The sequence below is a fragment of the Lytechinus pictus genome, chromosome 6 (assembly GCF_037042905.1).
Source record: "Lytechinus pictus isolate F3 Inbred chromosome 6, Lp3.0, whole genome shotgun sequence".
Classification (NCBI taxonomy): domain Eukaryota; kingdom Metazoa; phylum Echinodermata; class Echinoidea; order Temnopleuroida; family Toxopneustidae; genus Lytechinus; species Lytechinus pictus.
Genome location: NC_087250.1, coordinates 15,801,283 through 15,816,169, shown reverse-complemented (window position 1 = coordinate 15,816,169; position 14,887 = coordinate 15,801,283). Strand labels below are relative to the sequence as shown.

The 14,887-nt window shown below is 36.2% G+C and overlaps 1 protein-coding gene across 1 annotated transcript in view; it reads left to right on the top strand.

Annotated features, from left to right (window-relative positions):
* LOC129263252 (slit homolog 1 protein-like) overlaps positions 1 to 14,887 on the top strand; it is a 72,734-nt gene that overhangs the window by 49,595 nt on the left and 8,252 nt on the right. The window contains exons 21-24 of the mRNA XM_064100430.1: positions 1,675 to 1,749; positions 6,344 to 6,415; positions 7,459 to 7,542; positions 9,561 to 9,632. Of these exons, the coding sequence (XP_063956500.1) occupies positions 1,675 to 1,749; positions 6,344 to 6,415; positions 7,459 to 7,542; positions 9,561 to 9,632 (303 nt within the window). The remainder of the gene's footprint in view (positions 1 to 1,674; positions 1,750 to 6,343; positions 6,416 to 7,458; positions 7,543 to 9,560; positions 9,633 to 14,887) is intronic.

The following is a 14,887-nucleotide window of genomic DNA, read 5'->3' as shown; positions in this document are numbered from 1 at the left end:
TCTCTGAAAAGCGTTTCATTGCCGATGGCATTGTAGATTCTACCTTATGCAGGCATATTTCTCATTTTAACAGTAATATTATGAAACATTTCATGAGAAATAGCCTTAATATTGATAAAAACAGTGATTTGCACATATCCCGAGGTTTGCACATTTCCCGTGAAAATTGTTCATTTGCACATATCCCGTCGTCACGTTTGCACATGTGCCATTGATAAATTTTGACAGATTTGCACACTTCCCGGCGTGGCGTTTGCACAAATCCCGGAGAAATTTTGCACATATACCATTGTTTGCACATATCTTGGCTCCACAAGGTTACATGGTAAGGTCAAAGTTTATTTTGCAAGAGTCTTTTATGACAAATGTTATTCCATCCCAGTCACTGTATTTCACAATGAAGTTTTGATGCAATTTTTTTGCATGCCCTCGCAAATCACGATATATCTGGTTATTTTCATAAGTGGGCGAGACACAAAAATCGCTTATAAATGCCTTGTTTACCCTTTTTACTACCGAATTCTTTAATTCCCATAGGCTATGTACAGCTAGGGATTATTCAGCTTCAGAATGCAGTGGGTTAGGGGAATTTAGTTTGGTTTACAGTATATCTTCTGCATTCAATTGGTCTAGGTCTCACCTGTAGTAAAGCCACATGTGTGTGTGTGTGTGTAATTGAGTTTGTCAGACGTGTATCAATCAGATATGATTACTTACGTCTGGGACCGACCTTAAGCGTCACCATCCGAAAGACGTAACAAGGTCTTGAACCTCAAGCGTCTCCAGCACTTTGTAAATTCCCTACGTCATGCAGCTTGGATTACAGGCGCACGCCATAATGCCCAGTATGAGTATCGTACTCCAGGCTGAAAATAATATGATTTGAACAGATTAAGAAAAATCAGACAAACAATTCAATCACTGAGAATTTGATCAAAATCGGCCGAGGAATAAAAAAGTTATGCCATTTTAAAGATTTGCATTATTCCGCTGCAACAGTTCTCTGGGCATTTCTTCATGAATATTCAATGAGCAAACTGATGATGTCATATTCACTCTTGTTCTTTTGTATTTTATTATATGAAATTAGGTTTATTTATTCAGAGTTTTTTCCTTCGAGAACCAAAATCTTGGAATAACATCTGATTAAATGCATTAGATATTCATTACCTCCAAATTATTTCATAATAAAGAAGACATATCATTCACACATGTATGAAAAAATGTAACAATTATGATTTCAATGTAATAAAATAAGAGCAAGGAAAGAGGGGATGTGACATCATCAGCTGATGTAATGAATATTCATGACAACGTGCATACACTAGTAACTGTTTTCACAATATATTGCTAAATTTAAAAATTTCATAACTCCGCTCTTTGTAATCAGATTTTGATGAAATTTTTAGCATTTTGCTCTGTGAATCTGACTCTATTTAGTTATAAATATTTTTATCCCCGAGCATCCCTTTAAGTCTAAAACCCAGTTACCCCCGATTTCCAGTTTATTTACTTATTATTTTTGCTTTGTCAAACTAATGTTTGTTTTTAACACAGTACATCTAACCATAAAATGTCAGATCATTATTCAAACTAAAAAACGCTATACCAAAATGGAATAACAGTTTCCCCTCTATTATGTTGATCATTATATATTTTTCAATTCACTCCTAGGCATATTGACCTTAAAAATAACCCGATAGTTCAAATAGACTCCTTCGCCTTCTCCTCGGTCACAGCACGTAACTTGTAAGTATACCAAATTGCATATGTATAATTGTCACCTGCTAGCCCAAACCCATAAATAAGTTCTTGGGGAAGGTTCTCTGTAAAAAGTTAAATTGGTAATTTGGTCTTCAAAACAAAAAATATATAAGAAAATGAGCTTATCTGAAAGAGTTCTTCTTCGCTGTTAAAATATTTGAAGTTGTAAAGCAGTGGTGTATCGAGCAAAATTTTTTGAGGGGGCCATATATGGCACATCAGCCAAAATTTAGAAAATGCTGCGAGTGAGCAATCAACCGATCAAAAATTATGACATTTTTGATGACAAAAATCCAATTTGTGATTGAGTTTGACATTCAGAAAATAATATCGCATTTCACCCTTCTCTTTTTCCCTTTCTTTACTTAATTCCTCATTTTTGTCTTGCCTGCATAGCAGAGCGAGACTATTGGCACCGCTTTTCGGTGATCATGGCGTCATCAACATCAAATCTTATACCTAAGGTTAAGTTTTTTAAATGATATAACTTAAAAAGGTATATGGACGTAGTTCATGAAACTTGGACACAAGGTAAATCAAGTATTACTGAACATCCTTCCTTGGTTTCAGGTCACATGACCAAGGTCAAAGGTCATTTTTAGGGTCAATGAACTTTGGGCATGTTGGGGGTATTTGTTGAATTTCCATGATGACTTTTAATGTTTATGGAGCTAGTTCATAAAACTTGGACATAAAGGTAATCAAATATCACTGAACATCCTGTACTTGTTTTAGGTCACATGACAAAGGTCTTTTAAGGTCGATGAATTTTGGCCATGTTGTAGGTAATTGTTGAATAATTATAATCATAATTACTTTGAAAGTTTATGGATATAGTTAATATTTCCACCATATTTCCATCATGACTTTTAATGTTTATGGAGCTAGTTCATAAAACTTGGACATAAAGGTGATCAAATATCACTGAACGTCCTGTGCGAGTTTCAGGTCACATGACAAAGGTCGAAGGTCTTTTAAGGTCGATGAATTTTGGCCATGTTGTAGGTAATTGTTGAATAATTATAATCATAATTACTTTGAAAGTTTATGGATATAGTTAATATTTCCATCATATTTCCATCATGACTTTTAATGTTTATGGAGCTAGTTCATAAAACTTGGACATAAAGGTAATCAAATATCACTGAACATCCTGTGCGAGTTTCAGGTCTCATGACAAAGGACGAAGGTCTTTTAAGGTCGATGAATTTTGGCCATGTTGTAGGTAATTGTTGAATAATTATAATCATAATTACTTTGAAAGTTTATGGATAAAGTTAATATTTCCATCATATTTCCATCATGACTTTTAATGTTTATTGAGCTAGTTCATAAAACTTGGACATAAAGGTAATCAAATATCACTGAACATCCTGTGCAAGTTTCAGGTCACATGACAAAGGTCGAAGGTCTTTTAAGGTCGATGAATTTTGGCCATGTTGTAGGTAATTGTTAAATAATTATAATCATAATTACTTTGAAAGTTTATGGATATAGTTAATATTTCCATCATATTTCCATCATGACTTTTAATGTTTATGGAGCTAGTTCATAAAACTTGGACATAAAGGTAATCAAATATCACTGAACATCCTGTGCAAGTTTCAGGTCACATGACAAAGGTTGGAGGTCTTTTAAGGTCGATGAATTTTGGCCATGTTGTAGGTAATTGTTGAATAATTATAATCATAATTACTTTGAAAGTTTATGGATATAGTTAATATTTCCATCGTATTTCCATCATGACTTTTAATGTTTATGGAGCTAGTTCATAAAACTTGGACATAAAGGTAATAAAATATCACTGAACATCCTGTGCAAGTTTCAGGTCACATGACAAAGGTCGAAGGTCTTTTAAGGTCGATGAATTTTGGCCATGTTGTAGGTAATTGTTGAATAATTATAATTACTTTGAAATTTTATGGATATAGTTAATAAAATGTGGACATACGGATAATCCAGTATCATTGCTCATCTTGCACACTAAGTCGTAGGTCACTTGATCAAGGTCAAATGCCATTAAGGGTCAATGAACATAGTAGGATAATATTATATGAATGGTGTTTTTTGGTGAATAATTATTTTATAGTCGTTTTCAAAGTCGGCACTGCAGCTGCTATATCGAATCGCGTAATGCAGGCGAGACTGCTAGAAGTGATCCACCTGTTTTCTTGGTAGTGATTTTTTTTTTTGGGGGGGGGGGGGCAAACACCCCAGCCCCCCATCTGTACACCACTGTTGTAAAGTTGAATAAAATGCAAGGTACTAGAGTTTCTTTGACACCCTATCTCGTGGCCTGCTTGGAAATTCCACTGAGAGTGCACTATGAACCCCAAGTTTTGAAGCTCTTGTTTGGTTTCTGATGCATTAATCAAGTGCTTTACAGAGTTATTGTTGAACAACTTTGACAACTTATACATCATTTTAAATCTTTAATAGGAAGTGCTTTTTCATACTCAATAAATATCTCAAAATTATTATTATCTCTTATTGTCGCTTTTTGGGTGGCTGGTTATATTTACAAATTTATGTATTAAGATTTCGGAATCCCTTACTCATGTTGGTGATTAATTTTTTTTATTTACTTATTTTTTAAAATTTTGGCATAAACGAGATGTTTATTTGCCCTCAATTCCAAAGACGGTGCTGGTAAAGCATCCATCTATCACACTGTCCAATGTAAGGCTTGAAGCCTCTTGGATGGTAAATGTCCGCATATCAGCCAGATCTTTACACTGTAGTGCATCTCAGCATGATAGATGAGAAGCTCTACCAGTCTATGTTTATGATCATTACATTACAGGGAACACAAACTTAACCAATACTGTGTGTCGTCTATCATTGAGAACGAAATTCCTAAAATAGAGAATTTTTTTTTTTTTTTAATGGTCTCAAAGAAACTCTTGCTTCTCAACTTTACATCTCCAAGGTTTGTGGAATAATTTCTCTTTCACATGAGCAAATTTTCTGATATTTGCTTTTTGAAGACCAAATAATATTTTGGCTCTTTACAGAAAACCTCCCGTGGGACTTATTAGCCCGAACTTACAAAGGTGGTTTTGAAAACCATCGGTTGGACCCATGGTCTGGTTACACTTCGTAATTCCGAAGGTTCTTTATTCCGAAACACGTAAATTGCCTATACCTCGATGTTCGTTAATCCGAAAACGTAAAGGGGTTCATTAATCCGAACATTTGTGGCATTATTCCGAAGGTTCGTTATTCCGAAGGTTCGATAATCAGAAAACGAAATAAGGTTCGTTATTCCGAAGGTTCGTTAATCCGAAAACGAAATAAGGTTGTTGTTCCGAAGGTTCGTTAGTCCAAAAACGAAATAAGGTTCGTTAATCATTTCGTTTTCGGACTAACGAACCTTCGGAATTACGAACCTCATTTCGTTTTCGGACTAACGAACCATCGGAATTACGAACCTCACATCGTTTTCGGACTAACGAACCTTCGGAATTACGAACCTCATTTCGTTTTCGGACTAACGAACCTTCGGAATTACGAACCTTCGGAATAACGAACCTTCGGAATATCCGAACCTTCGGAATAACGAAGCTTCGGAATTACGAATGTATGCGCATGGTTTATGCTATTTTCCTGTATAATTTACAGCGTATCTCAAGCAATGACCAGTACTGGTGCGCGCTTTTGTCACAGTACACCAAATTGACGCATGTTGCTGTGATTATCAAGACTATTATTCACGAGTCAAAAACAGTTCACTCATTAATTGAAAACAGTTGACTCATTGATTCAAAACAGTAGACTCATTAATTTAAAACAATAGACTCTTGAATAAAATAGCGTACTTAACCATGGCAACAGGCGTCAATTTCACACACTGTGTTGGTCGTGTGCATCAGAATTGAACATTCTTTTAATATATGTGTTAAATAAGCGTAATTTATAAAAGAAATCTGTATAAACCATGGGTTCAACCAATGGTTTTCAAAACCACCTTTGTGAATTCAGGCCATTTTTGCTTTTGGGCAGGTAGGTCAAAGATGTGCGAAAAAAAAAGCTATACATGTACATGAACATGTTTTTGTTAAAGAGAAATTCCAGTAGTTGCAGTAAACACTGATTTCATGAGAAAGTCTGTAAAACCAGGCTTAATTGTCAGTATATCATCGAGGATCTAGATCTGGTACGGTTACATAAACTGAACTTTGTGAAATCTTGAAATCTACGCTGAAAAATGTTCAGACTGAACTTCCCCAACACAGATAAGCGCACGTGGGACAGTGTATAATTATTGCTTTGAGCGTCGGGCCCGACGCTCTACCCGAATCCTGTGCTTATTTGCTGATTTCTCAGCAATTACACAATTTCTTCCAGAATCCTTTGGCACATGCGTTTTATTTATACAAACAGACACTTTGGTGGTCATTTCATTGGATTCTGTACGAACTCATTTTGATATCGTTACCAAAACTAGCATTTACCTTTAACAAAAAGGAAGCCATGATGATGAATACAACAACATATGTACCACTAGCTACATGTACTCTGTCATGCAGTGTAATTTCAAAATATTTCAAGTTTGTTCTTCCCCGTTGTATGCATACAGAGACTTTGAAAGCGTTCAGGGAACTCATATTTCTTCGAAGGCATTTAACAACATTAATGGACTGAATAGATGGTAAGGGAATAATCGCCATTGTACTCGGTGCCGAAGCCCTGTTCCACACAAAACTAACTTTTCGTTGTTGATCTTTTTTGCACGGTCAACAGTCAAGATCTCAAGAGGGCCTCTGCAAGGCGCTCCCCCCGCCGCCATATTTCCCAATACCCTGGCCTAGATTGGGTTAAGACTGTAATATGTAGGGTCATAAAATCTGGTGTGTATGATACTAGCATGGATCCCAGGAAGCCTATTGATTTTGAGATCAAAAGGTCTAAGGTCTAGGTCACAGTGACATGTTTTCACCTCACCCTTCTGAATTCCTTGTAAACGCAATAAATTTAGTTAAACTCTAAAAGGACTGGGGGGCCAGGATGCCCCCCCCCCTCAATGCTTCGCGCGATATTTCCAAAATGCAAAAAGATTGCGCCGCAAAATTTCATGACTTTTTTTTAAAAAGTCTCGGGCAACTTTTGAGACCAAATTTGTGACATAAGGGTATAGCATCGTGATGTCACATGATATTTTACGAGCCAATGTCATGCCGAAAATTGCTAATTTTTATACTTTGTGTACAAAGGGTCATAATAATTACATTGTAAAGCGCTTAGAAACCAACATATGAAGCACTACATAAATGTAATTATTATTATTATTATTACAAAGATAAATGACTTCATCAGGTCGAAATCAACAAGCCTTCCTTTCCACAGTAGGTTAATCTTTTAATATTTTAATGAAAATTAATTACCTATTAGAAAGCTCAGAAAAGTTAGTAACTTTGAGAGAGTGCAGCAAAAGAGAGAGAGAGAGAGAGAAAGAGAGAAAGATGGAGAGAGAGCGGGCAATCACGTAATTGGTGATCTGTCCCGATCGAACACGAGCTGATTTAAGACTTTATCTTTTACCAAATCAAGTTCAAACTACTTTTCATTTTATAGATTGAACGTAATTTTAATCTATAGAAAGTGTGTTTAGATTAAATGGAAAAACAGTGTGAAAAGTTAGTTTCTCTTAAAGGTAGTTTTCAATTGTTTCAAACAAACATTTTTTTTTTTCAGGTCCTGGGAAAATGGGCGGCTCGAGTTACTTGAAGACCAAGCATTCCATGATATTTCTTTTGATAGTCAAATAGAATATGCCATGTAAGTATCATGTAGGAAGAAAAAAGTTTATGTAAAAATCAGTATTTTCAGTGAAATGTGAGGGTTTTTAAATTTTTTTAAAGTTTTTAAAGGGATGGTCCGGGCTGAAAATATTTATATCTTAATACATAGAGTAGAATTCACTGAGTAAAATGCCGAGAATTTCATCAAAATCGGATAACAGATAATAAAGTTATTGGAAGTTTAAAGTTTAGCAATACTTTGTGAAAACACGCGTCATGAATATTTATTAGGTGGGCTGATGATGTCACATCTCCACTTTCCGTTTCTTATGTTATTACATAAAATCTTTTTTTTTTTCATTATTTCATACTTGTGTGAATAATATGTCTCCCTTATCATGAAATAAGTTGTAGCAATAAATATCTAATGCACTAAATCAGTTGTCATTCCAATTTTTCTACTTCTTGGAGGAAAAAATTTGAATAAACCTCATTTCATATAATAACATACAAAAGAACAAGTGGAGATGTGACATCATCAGCCCACCTAATGAATATTCATGACGACTGTTTACCCCAAATATTGCTAAACTTTAAAATTCAATAACTTTGTTATCCAATTTTGATGAAAATTTTGGCATTTTGCTCAGTGAATTCTACTCTATAAATTAAGCTATAAATACTTTCAGCCCGGACCATCCCTTTGATACTGGGTAAAATATGAAACTGTGTTTTAACCTTGTAATCATTAGCGATGGGAATGTTAGCCCACTTCAAAACTTTCCATGGTAACTTTGGCTGGATAGAGATGAAAATGTTTTGTTTAGCATTAGCGGCGCTTTCATAGGCAATGCTGCACCCCCCAAATATCAGAGATGTTGGTGTAATTCAGTACTAGTGAGCAAATAATCACCGTTGGTGAAGTTGATGGGCAAACTATCACTTTCCAGGTATGCTGGATGTAGCTATCTTTCAGAAGCAAAGCTGAGGAAAGATAGCGAGTACATCCAGCTCACCGCGAGAGAGATAGCTTGCCTCCTGAAATCAAGAGGTGAATATAATTATGCTTTATATTTCACATGTGGAAGAACTATATAAAAAAGAAACCAAGTATTCATACTCCTCAATAAGATGGCATTTTTATTTTAAGAGATGGAAGGTTTCCTTAAAAAAAATCACTCTGATTTTTTTTCCCTGCTAGCATGTATGTAAATTGTGCACAAGCATCGGGATCTTGCTCGAGTTGGGTAATTGTGACCTCACAAAAGAATTTCACAACAAAACAAATAAAGGACAAAGCCCTTTTACTTTGCGTAATGATTTACTGCTAGCGCGTATTTAGACTGCGCATGCAACTAGATCATTACTGCATGTGATGGAGAAAATGGAACTAAAAATTGAGTGGCAATAGCCACTTATTTCGCGCAAACTCAAAGTAACACAACGCATTTTGAACCTATAGGCTGAAGTGATCAGCGAAACAAAAATGATGGCCAAACTACCCTTTATCACGGGACTGACATTTAACCAATCCTATAGCATCTAAGGAAAGTCCCCCTCATACATCGCGAGCATGCTCAACACCTACCAACCCTCTCGATCACTTCGGTCATCCAACAAGAATCTTTTAGTTGTTCCCAATGCAACCTCCCACACCCATGGCGTCGGAGCCTTTTCAGTTGTGGCTCCTACACTCTGGAACTCACTTCCTCTTAGCTTAAGATCCCATTCTTCTCTACGTTCCTTTAAAGTAGCACTTAAGACATATCTCTTCCGTAATTAGTATGATTTTTTACAGTTAATATGCCAGTAGTTAAGTTAGTATTTTAGATATGTAAGGTAGTTACGTTGGATGTTTAGTTATGTAAGGTAGTTAAGTTGATAAGTGAGTTTAGTTTATTAAGTTAAGTAGTTAGGTTTTGTGATGTAAAGCGCTTAGAGAAATTTTGTTAGGCACTATAGAAGTATTGAATTATCATTATTATAGCAAGTTTTTTAGTATGGGGAATATGGGGAATATAATATTTTCATATATTTTTCCTTCTCCCCATACAGGGATTTCAGTAATTGTGAAATAGTGGAAGTAGAAGGAAGGATCATTAGTGGTAACTCGAAGGTCATGAATTTGTAAGTGATAATAATCATTGATATAAGAAAACTGGATCGAGCAACATCAAACTCTTTTGAGTCCACTGGAAACACTTGAACATGCTCCAAAGGGTCAAGCTCACACAATAAGACCACACTTTACTTTCGCACGTGTGTGTGATTTCTTGTGTCTTGGTATCTGGCCCCATACCGGTATTGTGTCGTGGAGTACATTTCCTGTGGCTTCAAGGACCTGTCCGCTGCAGCATATGAGCTCTATCCAGTCTTTATATATCAATGGATAAAGTGTCTAAATGGACATTGAGCATGAAAAAAACATAGAGGGCAGCACCACTGATTTTCACTTTGCATGGGCACAGAGATGTATAGTATATCACTGGGAAATTAGACTCGCATCACTCACGTGTCAAATCACAGCTCATCAAAATAAAATAATAATAAAAAATCAACTCATGTCTTTTCTATACTGCACCGACCGCCGCAGCTGGGCTATGAGACGTGCGGTCCCTTATGCATGCATTATTTGGCAGCTGATAAGTGGACTTTAAAGTTTTTACTGTCGAGTTAAGATTTCACATCAGGATTTCCAATTTGGGATTATTCTTGGATATAGTGGCCCGTATTCTGAAGTCAGGTTTAACTTAAACCGTGGTCTAACTCTGTGCTAAAATTATGGGAAGCCAAAAGTGTCAATTTTTTAAAATTAAGTTGTATGTTTCTTATATTTACTGTGCTCTATCCTGATTCATCGATGGTGAAGGCAATCATCTACATGTATTTATACTTCCTAGACAATTATGAATGATTTGAGAGCCAAATGAGCTGAAATAAGATATCTTTACTGTTAGTGATTTATGTAACAATTGGCTATCCATACTTAAACCACAACTTTAAACCTGAGTTTCAGTTAAACCCGACTTCAGAATACGGGCCAGTGAGTGCAGTTAGCACTCAGTATTAGCAGTCCTTGTTGGTTTGGATATAGTATTAGAATTCAGAGGTTGACTTAATCTGGTTACTGGCCACCTACAGGTATTTTGATTCAGGTAATTGATAGTTGAAGGGACTAAGGAGTGGGTTTCTTTGTGGATCAGTGCTACACTGGCAAGTGTATGGTGTGTTCAGAGGGTATATATCCCATAAGATGGAGAGGTATGCTGGGGGGGCACTCAAATTACATTTTGATGGGGGTGTGCCTCACGAAAGCCTGAATTGGGGGTCGAAGGTACTGACCACAAGGGTAAAATATGGGGTCTTGGGAACTAAATACATACTGGGCGGTGTGAAAAACAGGGTCTTCGGAACGGGATTGTGGTACAAAAGGTACAGTGCTAGCGCTGTCCATGTATGATGTGGGCGCCATAGCGGTGCATGGAGCTGCTACATGTAGTGGAAGGCGTGCGTGCAACTCTCGCATGTGGTGCTCGCGCTGGACAATTTTGGCAGGGCTCGGGAACTGAGATGTTTCGTAACAGAGGTCTTGCAACCGGGGCGGGGCGGCTTCTGAATTGAACTTATGTCGTTCGAAGTATCTAGAGAATTGAAAATTAGGTCTTAAAAAGGGTGGTCACCAAAGTGCATGGCACATCCCCGTACAACCAATATATGTGAGTGACCATGCCCCCCCACCCCCCCCCCACCGAGGTATATCTGTAACACTGCTGGGTGGTGTTTCACAAAGATTTAAGTATGACTTAAGTCGCACTTAAATACTGACGCGTACATGATATGCAACGTGCGATCTTATTGATAGATATGCAGTAGTACGCGTCCTCATGACACGATTTGACCAATGTGGTCGAGCCTTTCATACCGTACGCAACTCCGTATTTAAGTGCGACTCTAAGTCATACTTAAATCTTTGTGAAACACCCCCTGGTCTTATATTTCTTTGTACCTTTTCCAAGATTGCAATGTGGGTAGATTTTGTGTTGATTTACTTTGAGGAATCACAATTTACAGTACAACAAGTACTTTAATCCCATACTTTCTGAGCTAATAAAAAAATGGCAAAAAGAAGCTGCTGAAAACTGCTTATCTAATAAAAGAGAGCCAATGGAGTAAATTAGAAAGTCAAAAAGGGGCCTAAGCTTTCGATCCTAGCAGAATCTTCGTCGGAGGCAAAATGAGGCGTCGGAGGCTTTTGCCTCCGACGAAGATTCTGCTAGGATCGAAAGCTTAGGCCCCTTTTTGACTTTCTAATAAAAAAAAACATGTCAGACCCAAAACATGCTTAACTTAAATTAAGTCAGTTCACAGTGAGAAAAAACTAGAAATGCACTTCCAACAATGATACTTGAAATGATATCCAAATTAGATACAGCATAGGTTTTCCAAAATGCCTAAAGCGAATATAGATTTTATTTTATTATTCATATCTTCATATACAAACATTTTGTCTCAGTCTAATTTAGATGATCCATTTTATTCAATTAAGTCATGTGATCTTGGGTTTGTCCGAAATGCATTGAGCCTGATGATTTACTTGTGTGTGCTCTATATGTCACCTATAGGCCTGTAGTGTTGCTCTACAGCCAAGTGTTGCTGCCCTCTTTGTTCGTTCTATAGTATCAGTAATTGGTTTTCATTGATGTTAATGGAATGTCATCATTCAGACTTGCAAAGAAGGTGGGGGGAGGGTACACAGACATGCCAACCGTTCCCTTTTTAGAGTATTTGTTCCTCTTTTTTGCTATGAATACACCAATACTTTTTTTGTGTGATTTGTAACTTTAAATTTTTTTCCAATCATGGAGTATGTATTAGACTCAGCGCCGGTCCGACGGTCCCAGACCGGTAAAAAATCACTGTCGGGCCAGTAACTTGTTGCATGAAAAGAACAAGTAAATGAGCACATGCATAAAAGGGTAAATCGTCAAGTTTTCAAGTACATGCAGTCATTTCACATGTTTCTTCACCGATCTCACTCCAACAGGCTGTTGATTGTTACGTTGAGACAAATTTTTAAGAATACTCTTTTTGTCAAAATTTTTTTTTTTTCCTTCTAAGAATACTTGTTTTTGTTGTAGAAGGTTGGCAGGTCTGGGGACAGTCTATTACCCTACTTATCAGTCTTACCAATGAAATTGACTCCAAGCCATGGCTGTATGCAGAATATTTTCCCTGGGGCAAGACGCGTAAATTTTTTTGAAGAATTTTAAAAGTGAGAGATTGAGTGAGCAACGAAGCTTGGCATGGGGGCACTTTGCATAATCGAAAGTAAAATTGAACAATTTTGTGTACAACTTTGGTGAATTTTATGAAAATTATCAATAAAAAAATTTAAGTTTTCAAAATTGAACTGTCCCTGCCCCCTCACTGCATATGGCCATGATCCAAACCTTCCGATACCACTGAAAAAAATAAAATGCTTTTTGTATCAGTTTGATATTTTTCATCCAAGTTTGAAAAATTGCCACGTTTATTCTCTTGGTGAATGATTTGCTATAACAAATGTTTTCCTGTAAACTCCAGAGTGCTTATATTCACTAGCTCAGTCTCCAACAGGATAACAATATCAATTTTTAACAAATGCAGATATCATTTTTTTCTTCTCTTTAAAGTGTGTCATATTAAGAATTGACCAAGAATTCTTACTCTTTCGCAGGGTGTGGAAAAATAATTTATTGGAACACCTCGCAACGGAAGCTTTTCGGGGACTGCGTGATGTTTATTCTTTGTGAGTAAATTCATTCTATTTGTATTTTAACCCTATTATATCTGGGCTGTATGCTATTTCAGACCAGGTTTTAGCTGGGGGGAATTGACCCCCCTTTCAGATCTTGGCCAATGATCGCTGTGAAAAATTGCATACTGGTACAGGCAAATTGTACAATCGACTGTACATGAAAATATTCCAAGAATTATGCATTTCATTTCTAAACTAATTCATTATAGTATTATTTTGTCTCCTGGTATTGCTTTCTGAATATTGTATTGATTATTTTCAAAGTTGATATTTGCTATTATTCAGTCAGACTGCAGGTCCTTATGCTAATGAGCAAATAGGCCAGATTCATCAAAATCCTCTCATGGCCGAATCCTCCTTGAAAAATCTTGTGAATCACGAGATTTTCTTTCTCTAAGAATTCACCTACTTTAGCCTCAAATCAATTTATATATCTTTTCGCACAGAGTAAATGTTTCTGTTTCATTTTGGTCATTTACTTTGTTTAAAATAGTTTGATTAATGAGTGAATTTCAGGCCTGAAAATGTGCTTACAAACTGAATTTTCCTCCTATATTTTCTTTTGCAAATTGCGCAAAACTTTTTATTTTGAAGGCTCAAAGATATCTATATCACCACGAAGCTGAATTTCTGTACTTTCTCACGATGTCACACTTAATATGCGGCACCTTTTAATCGGGTCAAGATCATGCTTTTCCCACCAAGGTACAAGACGAGATTTCAAAAATTTTGGAGAAGCATGAAATCTAGAGTTCTGATTGGCTGGGTAAGGCTTTAAAACAACAAGCGCGGGTATTTTGATGAGATTACCACATTGTGAGTGTGATGTTGCAGTGAATCCAGCACTGGAACTTTTGAGTGTGTGGTCTGTTTGACCAATCAGAGTGCACTATTCTTGTTTTCAAGCTGCTTAATGTACTTGGGCAATGTAAAGTGTGATCTTTCCGATTAAACAAATTCTTGTTTTGAAATATACCATTTTAAAGCATAGATATCCAGCTTTATCATGATTTAAAAATCATTTGGGCTCAAACAAAAATAAAGTATAAAAATAACAACTTTTGTCAGGTGAAATTAATTATTTTGAAGCATATTTTAAATAAAAAGTTTTACCTGCAATGTTACAAAATCTGTAAATTAATTCAAACACATGACCTGAAAGAATAATTCTTCTTTACAATGATACCAAAATCATGAAATTTGATGTATATTTAGAGCAGCAATGCCCGAATTAAAAGAGATGTTGTGGTCTGCATCTAGCTCATTAAATATGCAAAACGTGTCTAGTCATGAATATCCCTTGGATGAAAGAAGCCACCTACTTACTGTATTGTATATGTAGAAATGAAATAAAATAAAATAAAAGTTGGGTCAATAATTGTGATATACCAAAAAAAGCCAGTCTCATTTAAACTAAGTAAATACCTTCCAATGATTTCTTCAGCAAAAAATGGTGTCCCTCATAGTTCTGCTAATTAAACATCATGATGGGTTGCAACTTCAGACCTGACAATCCATTGTCAATGATATATGAATGTGATATCCATGTAACATTGCTATACATAGGTTGATCCGAACTACAACA